Source organism: Panthera pardus, unplaced genomic scaffold, assembly GCF_024362965.1.
Source record: "Panthera pardus isolate Hobbes unplaced genomic scaffold, ASM2436296v1 HiC_scaffold_11, whole genome shotgun sequence".
NCBI classification, from domain to species: domain Eukaryota; kingdom Metazoa; phylum Chordata; class Mammalia; order Carnivora; family Felidae; genus Panthera; species Panthera pardus.
Genome location: NW_026526666.1, coordinates 11,081,137 through 11,100,694, shown reverse-complemented (window position 1 = coordinate 11,100,694; position 19,558 = coordinate 11,081,137). Strand labels below are relative to the sequence as shown.

The window sequence follows — 19,558 nt, the reverse complement described above, 5'->3', positions numbered from 1 at the left end:
CTTTCCAAAAATGAATTAGGTAATATCTATTAAGAGTCTTAAAAATATTCACATCTAGCTAGGAAATGGGCATATGGAATTCTATCATACCATTCTTTACTTTTTTGTTTTTGAAAATCTCCATAATTAAAAAAAGAAAATACTAAAGAAGAGACAGGAAGACAACCTGTTCACACCCTTTGATTCAGGAACCCCAGTACTACAAATCAACTCTAAGGAAATAATCATAGGTGTTTAATTATCATAGGTTAAATATTTATATATACAGATATCCTTCTAATGTAAATGTTGATAGTGAAACATAATCTGTGACCCAGATAGGGAGCAGTAGGTAAGGTATGGTACCTCCATGTAACAAAATAGAATAAAATCATGTTTTTGAAGAAATTCCTGTATAAAAAGGTTCTGTGAGAAATTCATATGCTAGAAAAAAAGGATGTAAAATTATATACACATTGTGATGTTCAAGTTTTGTTTCTATACATGCATATAGAAGAGAGACTGAATGGAAATACTAATTGCATTTATCATTTAGTGATAGGAAAAGGTGATTTTTACTTTCTTTTTTATGCATCTCTTTATTTTCCAATTTTCTACAGTGAATATGCATACATTTTAAAATGTAAAAAAAAAACAGTTTAAAAGTACATTATAAGTGTTATTTATGTGTAGATGATCAAAGGTTTTAAGTAATTTAATAGTATAAATTACATTGCTATTTAAAGTTTTTAGCTATTTTTTGAGAAATTATCATAAAGGAAAAAGAAAAAGTAGATCCTTGTTCACTTAGCAAAGTTGTTTTTGTTTGTTTGTTTGTTTTTCAGAGAGTGCACGTGCCCAAGCAAGGAAATGGCAAAGGGAGAGAGAAAAAGAATCTCAAGCAGGCTCTGCAACCAGCACAACGTCCAATGCAGGGCTCGATCTCACCACCATGAGATCATGACCTGAGCTGAAATCAAGAGTCAGACACTTTAACTGACTGAGTCACCCAGGCACCCCAGCAAAGTTTTGCTACTTATTGTAAAATCATAAAAAAATATTTATTAATGATCTACATTATTCCCAAAATGATTTAAAGCAGTTAAAATATAATGTACAATATTAATAGCCCTAATTAGAAGCACATAAAAAAGACTCAGTAAAAGCAAAAATTGGGCCATACAGTGGATTCTGGAATGAAGCTAATTGAAATACATACCAGACTTTTGTACCTTTGCTAACGGTTGGCTACAATAGGACTTTAAGCTTTCTAAATTCACACAATGATCATCAATACAGTTTAGACTTTAAGAGAAACTAATCATTCAAAAAGAAGCACAATGGGGCACCTGGGTGGCTCAGTCAGTTAAGCATCCAACTCTTGATTTTGGCTCAGGTCATGATCTCACAGTTTGTAGGATCAAGCCCCACATTGGGCTCTACACTGATGGTGCAGAGCCTGTTTGGGATTCTCTATCTGCCCCTCCTCTGCTCATGCTCTCTTCCTCTCAAAATAAATAAATACACTTTAAAAAAAAAAAAAAAGCAGCAGCATGGAGTGCTTGGGTGGCTCAGTCAGTTGAGCACCTGACTCTTGATTTTGGCTCAGGTTATAGTCTCATGGTTCGTGGGTTCAAGCCCTGCATCATGCTCTGCGCTGATAGTGTGGAGCCTGCTTGGGATTCTGTCCCCCTCTCTCTCCTCCCTTCCCCTGCTTGTGCTCTCTCTCTCAAATAAATAAATAAACAAATAAACAAACACTAAAAAAAAAAAAAAAAAAAAGGGAAGCATAAGTGTTCCTGATACTAAGATAAGAAATTTCTTGGGGTGACTGCTGGCTCAGTTGGATGAGCATGCGATTCTTGATCTCAGGGTCACGAGTTCGAGCCCCATGTTAGGTGTAAAAATTACTTAAATTAATAAAAAAAATCTTTAGGGGCACCTGGGTGGCTCAGTCGGTTAAGTGTCTAACTCTTGATTTCGGCTCAGGTCATGATCTCATGGTTGGTGAGATCCAGCCTTGTGTTGGGCTCTGTGCTGACAGTGCAGAGCCTGCTTGGGAGTCTGAGTCTCTCTCTCTCTCTTTTCTCTCTCTCTCTCTCTCTCTCTCTCTCTGCCCTTCCCCTGCTCACATTCTCTCTCAAAATAAATAAATAAACTAAAAAAATGTAAATACAGTGAAGATGCTGCCAACTAAACCTTGGGCTCATCATTTTACCTTTTTATGTATCAATGTCTCCAACTAGAAGAGCTGTGATATATTTATAAAACAAATGTTTCCATAATACTTTTTAGTCTAAGACTAATGCCATAATTCTACTGAAAGCAAAATGTAATACCTCCTATATTCTGCTCCTCTGAAAAGATTTAGAGGGTTCCTCCATACTTTGCATTCTAAAAAACAAAGGTAAAGAAAAGGGAAGTTAGGTTAATCAAATGCAGTTAAATCTTACTTTCACCAATATTAATTGTATAGTCATTGTGTGCTATGCACAGTGCTAGCCAGTTAGCACAAAGATGAACACGGCCTGGATCACCCCTGCTGTCATGCAGCATACATGACATAGTTCATAGTTCATAGTTCATACATGACATTAGTTCATAATTCAATTATGGCATTTACCATATTACAATGTGATTATCCATTTGGTTTTCAGTTTTTTTTCATTTTAAAATATGAACTCTGGGGCGCCTGGTTGGCTCAGTCGGTTAAGAGTCCGACTTCGGCTCAGGTCATGATCTCACAGTCCATGAGTTCGAGCCCCACGTCAGTCTCTGTGCTGACAGCTCAGAGCCTGGAGCCTGCTTCAGAGTCTGTGTCTCATTCTCTCTCTGCCCCTCCCCTGCTCATACTCTGTCTCTCTCTGTCTCAAAAATAAATAAAAACACTTAAAAAAAATAAAGAAAAAAAATAAAATAAAATATGAACTCTTACAACTTTATTCATTTTTGTATTCTTGGAGCCTAGCGCAACATTTGGAACTAACTTGTTTAAATGAATTGAATGTCACATCAGAGTCCAGTCATGTAAACTACCGTCTAAACTGTGTGATAAGTGCTATAGTAAAGATATGTTTTGTTCTAAGAGAAGAAAAAAAGAAAGTAATTAAATTTTTCTAATAAATTAAAAAAGGCTTTAGAAAGGAGGTGACATTTGAACTGACATTGAATTATGGTAAAAGATGAGTAGAAGGCTGCTGGATGAAGAACGTTCTAAGAAGAGGAAATATCATAAAACCACACAGAGTGCAAGGTAGGGAGTGTCTTCACTCTCCATATGTAAAGATATACTCAATCCTACAACAGGGAGTAAGACTATATAATATATTATTGTTCTAATTATTTACATACTAGACTTAGCTTCTTGAGGACAGATCTATGTCATATTCATCTCAATATATCTCATTCTTAGGAGTTCTGTAATTATTTTACGAAAGAGGAAAAAAGGGGTCAACACCCACCCACCCACTATATGAATTTTACTGATACCAAATTAAAGGAACAATAATCCAAAAAATATTATTTCTATCTGGCCCTCAAATTTTTACTTTAATAATTGTATATCATTAATGATATTTACTTTGTATTACTGGTTACATATAAAAGAACAGCCTACAATTAAAGTATGACAATGGGGTATCCATATGTGAATAACTGAGATTTTGATGTCTTTTTTTCTTTAATTTTTTTTTTTAACGTTTATTTATTTTTGACACAGAGAGAGACAGAACATGAATGGGGGAGGGTCAGAGAGAGAGGGAGACACAGAATTGAAACACACTCCATCCAGGCTCTGAGCTGTCAGCACAGAGCCCGATGCAGGGCTCGAACTCACGGACCATGAGATCATGACCTGAGCCAAAGTCAGACGCTTAACCGACAGAGCCACCCAGGCGCCCCTGATGTCTTTATAAATATATCAAGAAGAAAAAGTATTTTTCTAACTCTGCTATGTTGGCAGAGATGGCTAATTGTTCTTTCCTTTATGTCATAAAATCTCCTAATTATTAGTTGAGCATATGTACACTGAGAAAACGTTTAACAATTTCTCACTTGCCTTATATAGCTACTTGTGGCCAGCCATTTGGCAAAGGTCTGACCAATAGGAAGTAAGTTGAAATAGTATGTAACACTCTGAAGAGTATCCTTGGCTGCTGTGGGGTTGAATAGGGGGAAAAGGTGGCCTACTGGCCTAGTCTCCTTTCTGCTGATTGGAATGTGGATATGATGGTAGAAACCAGAGCAACAGTCTTGGACCACAAGGAAAAACTTCATTTGGAGATGGCAGGCTAACAAGATGGGAGACTGAGTATCTGATCATTGTTCTCCATATCAGACACAGATGACCTATATTTTCATGAAAGATAAATTTCTCTCTGTTGTGAGTTTTCTGTCTCCCATAGACAAACACAATCTTAACCATACGGTTCTGAAAACATATTAAATAGTTACCTGACAAATTCTGTCTGCTGGTTTCACTTTCTCTGTTGCTAGAAGGAGAACCTGGCTCTGAAATGCTGCTCTCCGTTCCTCCCATCAGAGGTCGCAAATGGCTCACAGATACTTGCTCAATAAAAGACGTGCCATGCTTATGGAAGTACCACCATTCAAACATCTATAACAAACAAAAAAATCCTTAAAGTAGAACTGATCACCAGAAATATGAGCTCAAATTAAAATATCTTTCAAGATGTTCCCATTTAATTCAGCACACTAAATGCACTCTCCCTCCAAAAAATAAGCCAAACACAAGATTCTCCAATAATATATGTCAGGTAAAAGTACAACTTCGCCATGAAATTTAGACAAGCTTAGGCAAAACTATAAGAAATATATCTATAAATGAAACATTAAAAAATAAGAAACAAGGGTGCTGGCTCAGTTGGCAGAGCATATGACTCTTGGTCTCCAGGTCATGAGTTTAAGACCATGTTAGCTATAGACATTACTTAAAACACACACACACACACACACACACACACACACACACACACACAAGCAAGAAGCATTTAATCTGTAAGTAATCTAATTCTGATATGTCACATTGTCATTTTATTCTATCTGTAGCATAATGAAAAGAAAAACAATTTTGAAACAATTAGCATGGTGGATTAAGCATTGGACTAAGGTTAGAGAGACCACATTGGACTCCCAGTCAACCTGTGTGCTTTGGGCAAGTCACTTAACCTCTAGCCCCTCAGAACCTCAATATCCTATCTATTAAATATGGTTAACAAGAATTTTAAGTGCCTTTTGAACAATGAAGTACTACTCAGTATTTGGCAGTATAATTAATGTAGGTTGAGGTTGATTCTCCTGTTGAACCATTTGAAAATCAGGATATTCACTTCTTTCTGTTTTCATGGTTTATCACTGTTATAAAAAGAGTAATCAAGGGGTGCCTGGGTGGGTCAGTCAGTTAAGCGTCTGACTCTTGGTCTCGGCTCAGGTCATAATCTCACGGTTTGTGAGTTCGAGCCCGCATTGGGCTCCGTTGCTGACAGCGTGGAGCCTGCTTGGGATTCTCTGTCTCCCTCTCTCTCTGCTCCTCCTCCACTGTGCTGTCTCTGTCTCTCTCAAAATAAATAAATAAACTTAAAAAAAAAAAAGAGTAATCAAAAGAAGCTCTCTGTGGGGAGGGGTGCCTGGCTGACTCAGTCAGTAGAGCATGTGGTTCCTCATCTCAGGGTTGTGAGTTCAAGCCCCACGTTGGGCTAGAGATTACTTAAAAAAAAAAAAAAAAAGCTCTCTGTGCTGAATTAACAGAATGTTTCATATTTGGACACTCTAGCGTTCTCAACTACCTTTGCCTGGTTCTTCTGGGTTTCAGCTTAAATGACAGGTCCTCAAGGAACTTTCCTTGATTCCACAGAACAGAAAGCAGTATTATATGCACTCTTACTGGGTTTTGTGTTTTACTTTAAGAGTAATCTTTACACTTGTAAGAATTTGTTAAACAACCGGCTTCATTGCTATTCTTCAAGTTCCCAAGCACATGACCTCCTACCTCCTCAGGTGGAAGTAACACAAACAGCATAGCTAGCTTCCTCATTTCAGTGGGTAAGAGAAATTATAAACCTAATAATCTTTGCTGATAAAAACTCATCAATATTATAAGGGTAATGACAAAGTTTAACCTTGAAAATGTTACTTGAATTTCCTATTTTTTTAAAAGTATATTGTTATAACCACTCTATTTTACTATTAGTTACTGTTGTTAATCTCTTACTGCACCTAATTCATTTATTTAAAATTTTTTATTTGAGCATAGTTGATATACAATGTTTTATTAGTTTCAGGTATACAACTTAGTGATTTGACTTCTCTATACTATGCTATGCTCACAAGTGTACATCTGTCACCATACAATGCTATTATGATATGAATTTCTTAATTTTTGTAAATTTAAAACTCTTCAAAATAACAAATTTTAAGAACTACTATATATATAATATATATGTTAATTTATGTGTTTCATGCTTATATAATATATATATAAGTTTCCCCCCTCTTATACATGAGGAAATTAAGACTTAGAGAATTTATGTGCCTTGTCCAAAGTTATTAGCTAGTAAGTGGCAGAGCCGAGACTTAAAATTACATCTTCTAGTTCCAAGACTAATGCTTTTCCCACTCATCAGTTATTTAAAGACCGTTCATTTCCTTTATTTAGACTTTTATATGCTACTGACTAAATATGTTAAAACATGCTTAACAACGAGTCAGCTTTATAATCAGTAAATTTTAACTAATTTACCTATATTAACACATAGTTTTCATCCTTAAATTCCTCAGTAATTTTTTTAAGTCAAGATACAAAAGTCCCTTTCTTGGCCAGCATTTCACTTAAACAAAATGGCCAAGTATCAGTTCCTATTAAAACAAAACAGAAAACACTCCAATACACATGCCATTATTTCTACTATAATAGAAGAGCACCATCTAGAGATGAGAAAAAAGCATAGAAAAATTCATTGGTTATGCATGCCATACTTCCTAAGATTTTAATCTGTAGCAGTGTTTTTCCAAAGTTTATTCTAGGAAACTCTAGTTCCCAGGGATGTTTAATAGAGATTATACACACAGATTTTAATTTCTTAATTGAAAATGATAGCTCAGTCAAATAAAACAAGGGAAAGCTGAATTAAAATTAAATATGTTTCTTTATCATGACACTTTTCTGAATAATAATGGTCAAAATTCATTAAGTGCTTACTGTGAGCTAGATACCATGTTATTGCAAGCTTTTACACACTTTATCTTATTTAGTCTTCATGATCCTATGAAGTTGATATTATCATTCCCAGTTATTAGATGAGGAAATTAAAGCTTAGAAAAGTTAATTAACTTGCTCAAAGTCACACAACTAAAGAGATCGTTATGAAAACTAATATAATATTGTATGTCAGCTGTTTACTCCAATTAAAATCTCCTGGGGCTCCTGGGTAGCTAGGTTGGTTAAGTGTCCAACTCTTGATCTGAGCTCAGGTCACGATCTCAGGGTTTGTGAGATTGAGCCTGCCATCCAGCTCCATGCTGAGTGTGGAACCTACTTAGGATTCATTCTCTCTCTCTCTCTCTCTCTCTCTCTCTCTCTCTCTCTCTCTCTGCCCCTCCTCCCCTCAAAAAAAAAAATCTCCTCTCAGTTAAAAAATAAAAAAAGTGATGGTTAGCTTGGCTCCAATACTCTGCCCTTAAACACTCCAGAGAAGATAATTGACAACCTATAGGCTGAATTCAAGACACACATTTTTAGTCTGTCCAACATTGCCAAGATTAAAGTATTGGGAGATACACTTGTTGCATCCAGATGTTTTTGAAATCATATGAAAAATTGGAAGATCTCTTAATGGTGGTCTGCAAACCTATATGGCAGCAACTAGCTTTATCCCCTTTAGAAGGGGCATGCATTGTCCAAATTACCCAGTCCTAAAATAAATAAGGAATTTAATTTTTACACTCTGCCCATTTCATTCATTTTTGTTACTAAACTGAGCCCTGCAAGGATTTAGTTGGCAACCCACCTCTAACCAATGCCCCTTACAGTATACAATACTGTTTCATATGCAAATGAATACTATGAATACTGCCAATCTCTAAAAGTGGAGAGGAAGATGCAGTGTTTTATCAAATGCTGAACACATGTTGAGAATCCTGATTCTATAAGTATTTACAATTATTGTAACCATATAAAGAGATTTGATCTTTAGATAAATACCAAAACATGAAGGAAATGGAAACTACTTACAAATATTAGTCCTGATATCAAAGAAGATGTTCCTGTAAGTGCCACATAGAATTTGGGCGTCAATGAATTTAAAAATACTGTCACTGCCAAAAGGAAAACAAAATACCAAAGTTTAAAAAAATGTAAATTCAAAGTATTCAAGTTACAAATAGGCAGGTGTCTTTATGAGTGGAGGAATATAAATAGTATTGATATCTAGTATCAGATTCATTTGAGAAAGTTGTAGTTTTTAAAAAGCTACTTTAAATTCCCATTCTATCGTAACTTAAAAATTCTATTGGGTGCTTAGGTGGCTCAGTTCATTAAGCATCACTATTGATTTCGGTTCAGATCCCGATCCCACAGTTCAGTTTGTGAGATAAAGCCCAGAGTCTGCAGTACAGAACCTGCTTGGGATTCTTTCTCTCTCTCTCTCTCCCTGCCCTTCCCCTACTTGTGTGCGCGCACACACTCGCGCGCGCGCACACACACACACACACACTCTCTCTTTCAAAATAAATAAACATTAAAAAAATGCCTTAGAACATGTCAGGGTAGCGTAAAAAAATTTTTTTTTACATTTATTTATTTTTGAGAGGCAGAGACAGAAAGAAAGCACACACAAGTGGGGATGGGGCAGAGAGAGAGGGAGACACAGAACCCGAAGCAGGCTCCAGGCTCTGAGCTGTCAGTACAGAGCTCAACATGGGGCTTGAACCCACAAACCCTGAGATCATGACCTGAGCTGAAGTCAGACGCTTAACCGACTGAGCCACCCAGGCACCTCTGTAAGGGTAGCATTTTAAACTGATGATTTGTTAAATAAGCAAATCAAAATGAGATAATTTAGTTTACTTTTGAGAATAAAATTAAGAACTTATAAATCATAACTTCGACAAGAAGTTTTACAAATCTTTAAGGATTAACTAAACACTCTGTTACAAATGAGGTTTAAAACCACTCCCTAATTATTTTGGTGAGATACAAACCAGTGTTTCAAATTAGAGGGAAGGAAACAGCATGTAGACGTGTTTGGTATGTCAGCTAGAGAGGCAAAATAAACCAAAAAGAATAACAGCAAACTGAGAGCTCCTTGCACCTGACTCACTGAAAGCCTGGACCAGACTCTTCACTTCAAATAACTGTCTCATAAATAAATAAAAAATAAATGGGTTTCAGAAATAAATAAAAATCTATCATAGTTAACTACTCTCACCTACGTGGTGTATCTCGTTAATATGTAGAAAAATAATTTTTCTATGTTGACAAAGTCAAATTCAATTAGCTCTTTCAAACAGTCTAGGAAGGCCATTTTTTTTTTTGTTTTAGTGTGTTAGTTATATCTGACTGAACTTACATAAAACCTAAGTTCGGAAAAGTCCAAAATATTTCAGAACATTATCTCACAGTATTTCATGTCATCTGGTGAAATAGAAAAGGGGACATTTGCTTTGCTACAGAAAATAAACCACAAGTGCTGCTAGCCACAGTCATCACACAACAGAAATACTTTCATCTTACTCATAGTTTGAGTGAAAATATTGTAATGACATGGTAAGAGGGCCTGGCTCCCATCCACTTTGTCCTGGCTACAGGTAAAGGACAGTATTTGCAGCATCCACGGGGATCATCACTTCTTCCATGTCTGTATCTTCAGCTCAGACTACATAGCAAGCTCTCTACAAATGTTTAAAGCAAGAACTAAGAACCCACTACTGTTTGTGGCTCCCTTTCCCTTTACTTCCTGGACTATTCTATTACTCAAGCCTAAAGCAAAGAACAGACAAAAATACCACGAAAAGTATTTCTTGACAGAACTATCTTAAAACATGATAATGGTCGGCTAAGATCATGGCATTTTCCCCCTTTTAGGCCTTTGAATAGAGAGCGCTCATCTTTGTTGTCTAGGTGTGGGAACGCTCAGCTAATCGGCGAGACTCAAAGGAATGGTTTTCAAGGGATCCTACCAATGGTGGGGTGTATATAAATTCTGCAGCCAATCTGGAGACGCTCTCATCTGTTTCACTACCTGAAGCTTACAGCTTGTCAGGTGGCTTTTCATCGGTAAACGAAGACAGAAGAGAAAGGGCGGGTCTTAAGAGCTCAAGGGAGGAGCCCGTATCTGCAGCTCAGGTTTGACAATCAGCTGGGGAGTTGCGGCCCAAGAGAAAAAGAACCCACTAGGTCGCGCACCACCGTCTCAATCTCCGAAGCCCTCCAGTGACTGCAGAGAATCTCTGCCCTTCGCCCCTTGTCCCCGGCCCCTCTCCTGGTTCCCCCGCCCATCCCCAGGGAGGTCTGGGCCTCTCACCCGCTGCCAAATTCTCACACAGCCTCAGCGGGACCCTCAGAACGTAAAGCAGTCCCAGCCCCGCCACGAACCACAGCGAGGCCCCAGTCCCAGCCAGCCCAGCCCGTAGCCGCTCCCTCCAGCCCAGGGACAGGCTTTGGCCGGGAGCAGGTGCGGGAGGAGATGCCGCAGCAGTCGCTGCTTCACCTAAGCCGTCACCGTCCGCCATCTTGCTGCACCCGCAGGCTCTGGGAGCTGGGAGGGGAGAAGGGCAGGAAACCGGGAGGCGGGAATCCTGGGATAGTGGCGGACCTGAAGTTGGCCTCTGTGAAGGCTGTCTCAGGGAACGCGGACCAAGAAAATTTGGAAGGTGGAGGAGCATCCCAGGGCTGCCTCTTCCTTCGAAAGGCGGGAAGGGGTGGTTAGCGGCACGTTTTCTGGAGGAACTGGACTGAAATGTGATCTCGGAGTGAAATGTTTTTGCTTCCATACGAGTGAGGGTCACCTTTCACCCTATTCTTGGGTTTGGAAAAGCCACCGACCGTTCCAGGGCCCGAGCAGCACTTAGCCCTTTGGACTCGGCTGCCACGGAGATCACTGGTACTGGGAAAACCTACAGTAACAATTGCTATTTGGTCGGATGGAGCTTGGGCGTCAGGAATAGTCGAATCACGCTCCCATCGTCTCATAGATGAATGGGGAAATGAATGTAACTCCGTGAGAAAGTTATTAGACTTAAAATCATTTAAAGCAAAGCCTTGAGGCAGCCGGAGACTTCTGGAGTACCCGCGCTCGGAGCCACCACCCCCGCCCGTAACTGACATGGCGCCCTCTCGGTCGGCGTTTCCGGGCGGGTCCTTCCGACGGCCCCCGCGGTGATTCCATCATTCGGCTTCCTTCCCGGCTTGCCTCGCGCCCGGGCCGGGCTGGGCCAGAGCAGCCCAAGATGGCCGACTTCGAGGATCGGGTGTCGGATGAGGAGAAGGTAAGGGGTCCGCCTCTCTCTCTTGCCTCCTTCCGCGACAGGGAACAGGGGCCCGACCTGGCTGTGGTGGGAACCCCGGCAGTGTCCTCAGGAAAAAGAAGCTTCTTGGCCCGTGCTGGCATACGCTCTGCAGTTGGGACGCTTCGCTCTTGAGGGGCTTTCCTCTGCCTCACGGTGGCCCCAGTTCCCCATTCCTTAACTCTCTTTTTCTCCTGCGGGGCCTGAGGCACAGCCCAGTGACCTTCCTGCAAGAGACGAGATTTTGCCTTATTGAATCATGACTGTGGACTCTTTTCTGTAATTAAGAGAGGGGGCGATGGTGATGTCTGGACGTGTCAGGAAGCAGTTATTTTACCGCCTTTAGCTGTCGGGGCTCTCCCCATCCCCCCATTTTTAGATATGATTGAGGCTAGTTTAGGGCGAGTCACTTCCTGGTCAGAGTGGCCTCTTAACTTCCCTTTTGCTCCTCCTTCCTCAGGAAGTGATTTTGCTGTCACGACTCTTCGACAGGGAGAGGTCCCCATGTGTTGTCCGTCCCTCCACTCTTTTCTCGCTTACGATCTTCTGAACTAATTCTCAGTTAATAATTGTGTAAGCCTCAGGACATTTGCTTCAGAATTTGAACACCACTCTTCTCTGTAGACAGTCCCTTGATTGATCGTGTGCATGTATGTAAGCCCGCGATGACTCCATCCCTTGCGCCTTACATCCTATTAACGGTAATTTTTGAAAAACAGTTTTCTGTTTCTTAACAAATCGAGAATAGCCAGAGGATTTTTTTTTTTTTAACTCTGTAAAGGTTTAATATAGCACATAAACTTCATGTTAACACATTCAAGTTTGGACAAAGCATCGTGCCTTCTTCGATGCTCCACTGTGTGGTCTTTGATTATAGTTAAATTTATCAGCGTGTTAAGTGCTTATTTACTTCTTAAAAAGTATTTGAAACATAAGAGCATATTCTGCGTTAGGTAGAATAACTTTTTGTTGACAACTGCACACATTTCTTAACACTTTTCAGGCTTTTCAGTAAATACTTGATTTTAGGGTCTGTAGAAATTAGAATGATTTCACTAGGTGACTTGTTATAGGACAAGAATTATGTCTTTTGTTTCCCACATTGGCTGTTACAAAATGTGCACTCTTGCATGCTCTGTAAATATATCTGGGCTCTTTATTTTTTTAATAAGAGAGATGGGGATGACAGAGGGGTGACTGTTTATGATCCAGGAGTACTCTGTACAGAATAATTTGATATGTCATACCTACGTATAGCATGTCATTTTGAAATACTGGAGAATGTGGTAAACGTTCACAAGCCATTGAACAATACTTTAGCATTAAATTTTCTCGTTCTTGAAAATTCTCGTGTAAAACTTAGAGAAGAAAAGAGCATCTTACATATGAATTAACGCTGAAGAGAAGTCTATGATAAAATGTCTTGGCTAAGGTAAATAGTTACGATTCGGATGAAATTATAGTAAAAATCGGGAATAACGAAACATTGTTAGCCCAACTGATGGCCCACTTATTTTAAGGAAAAATATTGTTACAGCAAAATTTCACTAAAAATTTAAATAACAATAAACTTCAAGGTTTATGGTGTCCAAACAATACTACATTTACCAGTATTGTGGGTTTTTGTCTTTGAGGCTAAGTTAGAATGCCCTTTTAATTAAACTTGGGAAAATATACCTGTATTTTAAAGTGCAAATCGAGATGCCTTTGGATGTTGACAATGTTTAATAACATCAATAGTCTTAATTTTGTAACAGCAAATTTGTGAAGTGTCATCTTATCTCCCAGCATACTTCTTTTGTTGCTTAATATTAATTAATAATGAGACAGCAAGCAAATCAAAATTAGTACTGTAAATCTGCCCAAAAATGCTGATAAATTTCATATTTCATGAACAGTTTTTAGATTAGCCACGTCTCTTTATTATTGTGAACAACTAAGAATAGCTGATACTTAGAAGTCTCATATAATCCATACGATTTGAAATTACTGAAATTTTGTTAGGTTCTTATTCCCAGACAGAACTTGATCTTTATTTCTCTGTTGTGAATCTCTAAGTAAAAAGAAAGGGCCTTGATATCTAAGATTACCTCAGTTTTCCTTTAGCTTCGTACCTACACCGAGCCCTTTTCCTCCAGGCTTCTAATTCCTTTTAACTGAATTCAGGAATTGAAGTATTTTTTCAACAAGGCTTGTTGCTATGAATATCTTAGCATTCATAAACAGTAAGTAACCCTTAAGTGAGATCTTGTCCTATAAAATTTTCACAACCAAGGCACTATTACAAATTTTTAAAATCAAGATATTTTCAGCCATAATTTGTATAGATTCTTCCTTGAAGGAACTCTAAAGTTTCCATTTTTTCCTCTTTTTAACTAAGATCTCAACTGCGTTTTATTTGAGTTTTTTTTTCAGGCGTATATGTCATCACATGGAATATATTTTAATATCACTTTTTATCTTTGTTGCATTTCCTGAAAGCAGTGAACCCAGAGATGAATTTGGTGTTGATAGTCTCTGATTTCCTTGCAAGTATTTCTATAAAAGCTAGTAAGATCAGCCATTCTCATAAGTAACTGCTTAGGTTTTTATCACTTTACAAAGAGGAAGTTGGGTTTTTTAACTTCTACATTGTTACCTGAAATGGTCATGATGAGCTGCCTAAATAAAACAGGAAGCTGAAAGTGTAATAACTTGCAGAAATAAATGCTTTTAGTTTTGTCCTCAAGTTCAGTTTCTGAGAATGAGCTACACTCTTCTAGTCACTGACTCTTCAGTTCCAAACGCTTAACAGGACCAAAGTGACAAGATACCATAATTAGGAAATTTGAAATATGAGAAGAATTACTTGTTTGGGCTCATTGCACTGACTGTTTCCTTTATTTCATGATTCAGCATTTAAAAAAAATAATTGCAGAGAGAATTTTAAGGCTGAAAAAAGTGCAATTAGCATATTTTCCCCTTCAGCTTAACTATTAGAATATTTGTGAACAGCCTCAAAAATGCCATAAGAGAGAAATGAATGCTTAAAGCTTAGGCAACTATGTCATCTTTAAGGCACTTTTTGGAACAGGTTTATCAAAATTGTTGAGGAAAGATGTGAAAAAATGGTGATTTGAGGGCTCAGAACTTATGAAAAATACACCTTTTTAAAAAATTAATTAGTTAATTAATTTTGAGGAGGTGGGGTGGAGAGAGAGGAGCCCAGTGCAGGGCTGGAACTCATGAACCGTGAGATCCTGACCTGAGCCGAAATCAGGAGTCCAGCACTCAACCAACTGAGCTACCTAGCTGCTGCATGAAAAATATACTTCTAAACTGTATTTTTTTGATTATCTATTACATCCTTAATTTACTAGATGAGTTATTATCCTTACAGGATAAACTCTAGAGCTTATTTGCTATAGGTATTTTCTAAAAGTCATTAATTAGTATTAATACTACTGTTCTTTTATGTTCTCTTTTTTTCAGTTAGCTTTGCTGAGTAGTATTTATAGAATCTGTCACAAAATCCTTGGACAGGAGCATAAAGCCTAAACAGGTGCAAACTCAGATGCCCAATCTTTGGTGTAGGTTTATAATTTCTTCCAGAGTATCTAGCTCTTTTATTAGGACCAGCCTTAATACTAAGCGAAGTAGCGTAATTTGTCAAAAAATCAGGCCCCAGGTTTGTCTGATTCAGAAGCCGTGCTTTTTTCACTTTACTATTTTTCCCATTTAACCATGAGTGAAAAAAACAAAATAGAGGTATCCATTTAATGAATTATAACTGAAATATTGTGATGTAATGGGAAAGAATGATTCTGAATGTTAGGAGATTTGGCCTCTCTTTGCTGAGCTTATAGCCACCAGTGTGATTCTAGAAACATCACTTATCTCTGTGGGCCTCAGTTTTCTTGTAAAATAGGTAAGGAGAAATGGATCAAGGTAACCCAACAAAGTTTAATGAACTTCTACAAACTGTAATAAAAAAAAATCTTTGTTTTAAAAATTGAAACGTTAAAATGTTTCAGGACTTTCTGTCATTGTCTGCTTTTGCACATTTGCCCTGATAACAGAACTGTGAATTCTTTGGTAACTGAAAGCATATCTTCTTATGCTAGTACCTAGGATAGGACCAGGTACATAGTGTAGGGACAACGTTTTGATACAAAGGAGACCAATCACACCTTTCTTCATTCTCATATTTCCCCAGCTCGTGCTCCCTCATCCCACCTCCCAATTATTTCTGGTAATCTCTAGGTATTTCTTAAGTTCAGGAACGTGTCCACACTCTGGGTTTTTCTTTGGGCATTCATTGTGTCTAAGTATCTGCTGCCATTACTGATGATCTGCCATGCCACTGCTGGGAACATTAGATCCCTCTGGAGCCGTTTTAGTAGTAAATCCCATAAAGCTACAAAGCATTATGCATACCAAAATGACTATGAATATATACATCTAGCCTTGCAGAACCCCTAATAGAAGTGTTTCCTTCATCTGCTTTAAGTTCTCTCCTTTAGAGCTCAGAAAAACACACGCTATAAGGTTAGGTATCATTTGTGCTTTTCTCCTCAGGTGCATGAGTTTTTCTCATTTTCTTGCATGTCAAAAAAAGAAAAAAACTTCTTATGTGGATCAGCTCCTGAAAATAAAAACCCTGGGTAGGAAAAATCAGTCATGATACTGAAGACAATTTAACTACTTGGGGATTTCTGAACTAGGTGATGATTTTAATATGCACTTAACTGTTATTTTCCCTTTTCCCTTTATCAGAACCTCCTGCAGATCCTTTGCATTTCAGTTCATCTCATCATTGTTCCCTTGTAGTCACACAGGCTCAGAACATTAGCATCATTTTTTTCCTTCTTAGCCTCTTCTCTCGTGTTCAATTAGTATTCCAGTTCTGTAAATTCTTCCTGTCATTAGATTCTGTTCCTCCAATTCCATTAGTATTTTTGAGAAAAATTATTTTTTGGTGTATAGGAACTATAATCAGATTACATGCTTAAAATTAAAATGTAGGACAAAGCATGAGTAAAAAGCCCCACCACCCCTGTTTTCCAGCCACCTAGTTCCTGAGAGGCAGCCAGTATTCTTTTGTATATTTTCTATTCTATGCGTATACAAATATACTTCTTACTTAACATTACATCCAGTCAGTCCACATTCCTTCTGTTAATCTTCATTTACGACCTTTTCTGATGCTTGAATTATTTCTAACAACATTCTTAATTGTTCTCTTTGCCTCTTACTCTCTACATTTTTCATTGATTTACCACAGTTCTTCACACTATTAAGTTTTGAAGTATGTGTAAAATTTGTTATTGCTATAACTGCACTTACATATTGTTAAGCAGTGTCTATGAGATGGAATATTCATTTGAATGGATCATATGATGTAGTGTAGGTCAATTATAACATAAGCAAGAAGACTGCATAATGCCAGACTTCACCAAAGAAAGGTGGTAGGTTCATTGGAACATATGAGAACTTTGTCTTGTGAATTCTTTGTTTTGCATCTAAGTAACATTTAAGTGCTTATTATGTGTTAAGTATTTCACGTATTAATGTGTATTTGTCTCAAAACATTCCAACAGGATAGATATTTGTATTATCCACATTTTACAGTTGACTAAACTGAGGCACATTTGACATTAAACAAAACTATGCACCAGTGTCCACAATTAGTCGAGCAGATTCGGTGTTGATAATCTGCTTCCACACCTGTGGTCTTACCCACTTTAATCCCTTTGAATAGACAGTAGGTAGTAAATTAAGGTAGCAAACAATTCTGAAATAATGACACAGCCCTAAACAGCAATCAAGTTTAATGGTATAGTGACATGGATAGTTCTACAGATACTAAAATACTGATGTTCTTTGGTTGTGACTACATTGTAATTACTGCTAAATTAGCTGGGTGCTCTTTTGAGTTTCTTCAAGTGTGCTACCAGTAGTATTTGAAATGTCTTATAAACTCAGAGTGTTAAGATACTTGATTTTAGAAGTTTAATGGTCATAATAGTCCTCATGACAAGGTGAAGAGCATCATCCTCTTAAGAATGTTATCATATAGGGGCGCCTGGGTGGCTCAGTCGGTTAAGTGTCCGACTTCGGCTCAGGTCATGATCTCGCGGTCTGTGGGTTCGAGCCCCGTGTCAGGCTCTGTGCTGACAGCTCAGAACCTGGAGCCTGTTTCAGATTCTGTGTCTCCCTCTTTCTCTGACTCTCCCCTGTTCATGCGCTCTCTCTCTCTCTCTCTGTCTCAAAAATAAATAAATTGTTTAAAAAAAAAAAAAAGAATGTTATCATATAGCAGTACCTTGGAACATTATTGCCTACAGTAGAGTTGCTGGTGTGCTGCTTTCTTTTTCTTTCTTTTTTTTTTTTTAATGTTTATTTTTGAGAGGGAGAGAGAGAGAGAGAGAGAGAGAGAGACAGCGTGTGAGTGGGGGAAGGGCAGAGAGAGAGACACACACACACAGAATCCGAAGCAGACTCCAGGCTTTGAGCTGTCAGCACAGAGCCCAACACAGGGCTCAAACCCATGAGCCATGAGATCATGGCCAGAGCTGAAGTCAGATGCTTAACCAGCTGAGCCACCAAGGTGCCCCTGGTGTGCTGCTTTCAAAAGCAGATTTCTAGGTTCTATCCTAGACCAACTGAATCAGAATCTGGGAGGATCACTGCTCAGGATCTTTCTTTTTTCCCCTAAATGTTTATTTTTGAGAGAGAAGCACAGAGCATGAGTGGGGGAGGGGCAGAGAGCGAGGGAGACACAGAATCAGAAGCAGGCTCCAGGCTCCAAGCTGTCAGCACGCAGCCCAACATGGGGCTCGAACTCAGGAATGGTGAGATCAGACCTGAGCTGAAGTCAGATGCTTAACTGACTGAGCCACCCAGGCGCCCCAGGTATCTATTTTTAAATAAGTTTCCCAGTAATTCCACTGCAACTCCGGAACCACTATCCAAATCTTAGTCTTCTGCCTTTTAGCTCAGAAACTTGATTCATCAGGATATTAAAACTAAATCTCTCAGGAACAAACTTATATTAGCTAGGCCGATGAAACTAATGTATAAAAGTAGCAGAACAACTAATTTAACAAATATAGAAAGGGGGCGCCTGGGTGGCTCAGTTAAGTGTCCGACTTCTGCTCAAGTCATGATCTCACTGCTCATGAGTTTGAGCCCCACATCGGGCTCTGTGCTGATAGCTCAGAGCCTGGAGCCTGCTTCGAATTCTGTGTCTACCTCTCTGCTCCTTGCCCACTCATGCTCTGTCTTTCTCAAAAAATAAATAAACATTAAAAAAATAAATATAGAAAGGACTAGAAACTTTCTTTCAGGTAGGTCAGGGACATGGGAGATCAAATTATAGTTCTTTCACACTTGAAGTGTGGAGTTGGAACGAGGGAAGTTAACGATACAGGTTAATATTTTAACTATATAGGTGAACATTTTAATGGCATTTTCCTCCTTAATAGGGATATATAGCCAACACAAGACCATGTAGGATCTTTGGGCAGAGCACCCTCTAACTTTTAACAGCAGCAGACATTGTTTTTACATAGCTGGAAGGAAACCCTTAAGTATCAAAAATTTGCGTATTACAACTTCTCCTGCAGTCTTTCCCCTCTTAATGACATACTCATCCTTTAGTTGTTCAGGCCAAAAAGTTTAGTGTCATCTTTGACTCCTGTTTCTTTCACAATACATATAGTCTTGTAGCAAATCTTGTAGGCTCTGCCTTTGAACTATACCCAGAAAAAGACGGTTTCTCACCACCCCCTTATTCCAACCACTCTGGAAGAAGCCACTGTGATTTCTCCTAGGTTATTGCAGTAGTCTTCTCTCTGGTGTCCCTGCTGGTACTCTTGCCTCCTCCTCCTCCCTGCCCAGCAGGCTGTCTGCAGTGCAGCACCCAGAATACACTGGTTGGAGAATGTAAGTTGGAACATGTCACTTCTTTGCTCAGAATCCTCCATTGGCTTCCCATCTTCTTCAGAATAAAAGTTCTTACTGACAACAAGTCCCTCTGTCTTTACCGCTTACCTCTCTCACCTCATCTCCTTCCTAT

At 38.6% G+C, this 19,558-nt stretch overlaps 2 protein-coding genes across 9 annotated transcripts in view; one reads left to right on the top strand and one right to left on the bottom strand.

Annotated features, from left to right (window-relative positions):
* Positions 1–11,277, bottom strand: part of ST7L (suppression of tumorigenicity 7 like) — a 103,706-nt gene extending 92,429 nt beyond the window's left edge. For 3 of the 6 annotated variants that reach the window (XM_053891125.1, XM_019457856.2, XM_019457863.2), the window contains exons 1-4: positions 10,518–10,740; positions 8,228–8,310; positions 4,432–4,594; positions 2,319–2,373 (exon numbers count right to left, since the gene is read on the bottom strand). In XM_053891125.1, the coding sequence (XP_053747100.1) occupies positions 2,319–2,373; positions 4,432–4,594; positions 8,228–8,310; positions 10,518–10,725 (509 nt within the window). In that variant the 5' untranslated portion in view covers positions 10,726–10,740. Of the gene's footprint in view, positions 1–2,318; positions 2,374–4,431; positions 4,595–8,227; positions 8,311–10,173; positions 10,403–10,517; positions 10,744–11,113 lie in introns of those variants that run through there. The other 3 variants (XM_053891135.1, XM_053891132.1, XM_053891134.1) reach the window with 3 other exon arrangements.
* A 43-nt stretch (positions 11,278–11,320) lies between these two features.
* Positions 11,321–19,558, top strand: part of CAPZA1 (capping actin protein of muscle Z-line subunit alpha 1) — a 50,110-nt gene continuing 41,872 nt past the window's right edge. For 2 of the 3 annotated variants that reach the window (XM_053891150.1, XM_053891144.1), the window contains exon 1: positions 11,321–11,481. In XM_053891150.1, the coding sequence (XP_053747125.1) occupies positions 11,443–11,481 (39 nt within the window). In that variant the 5' untranslated portion in view covers positions 11,321–11,442. Of the gene's footprint in view, positions 11,482–11,959; positions 12,201–19,558 lie in introns of all 3 variants that reach the window. The other variant, XM_053891148.1, reaches the window with a different exon arrangement.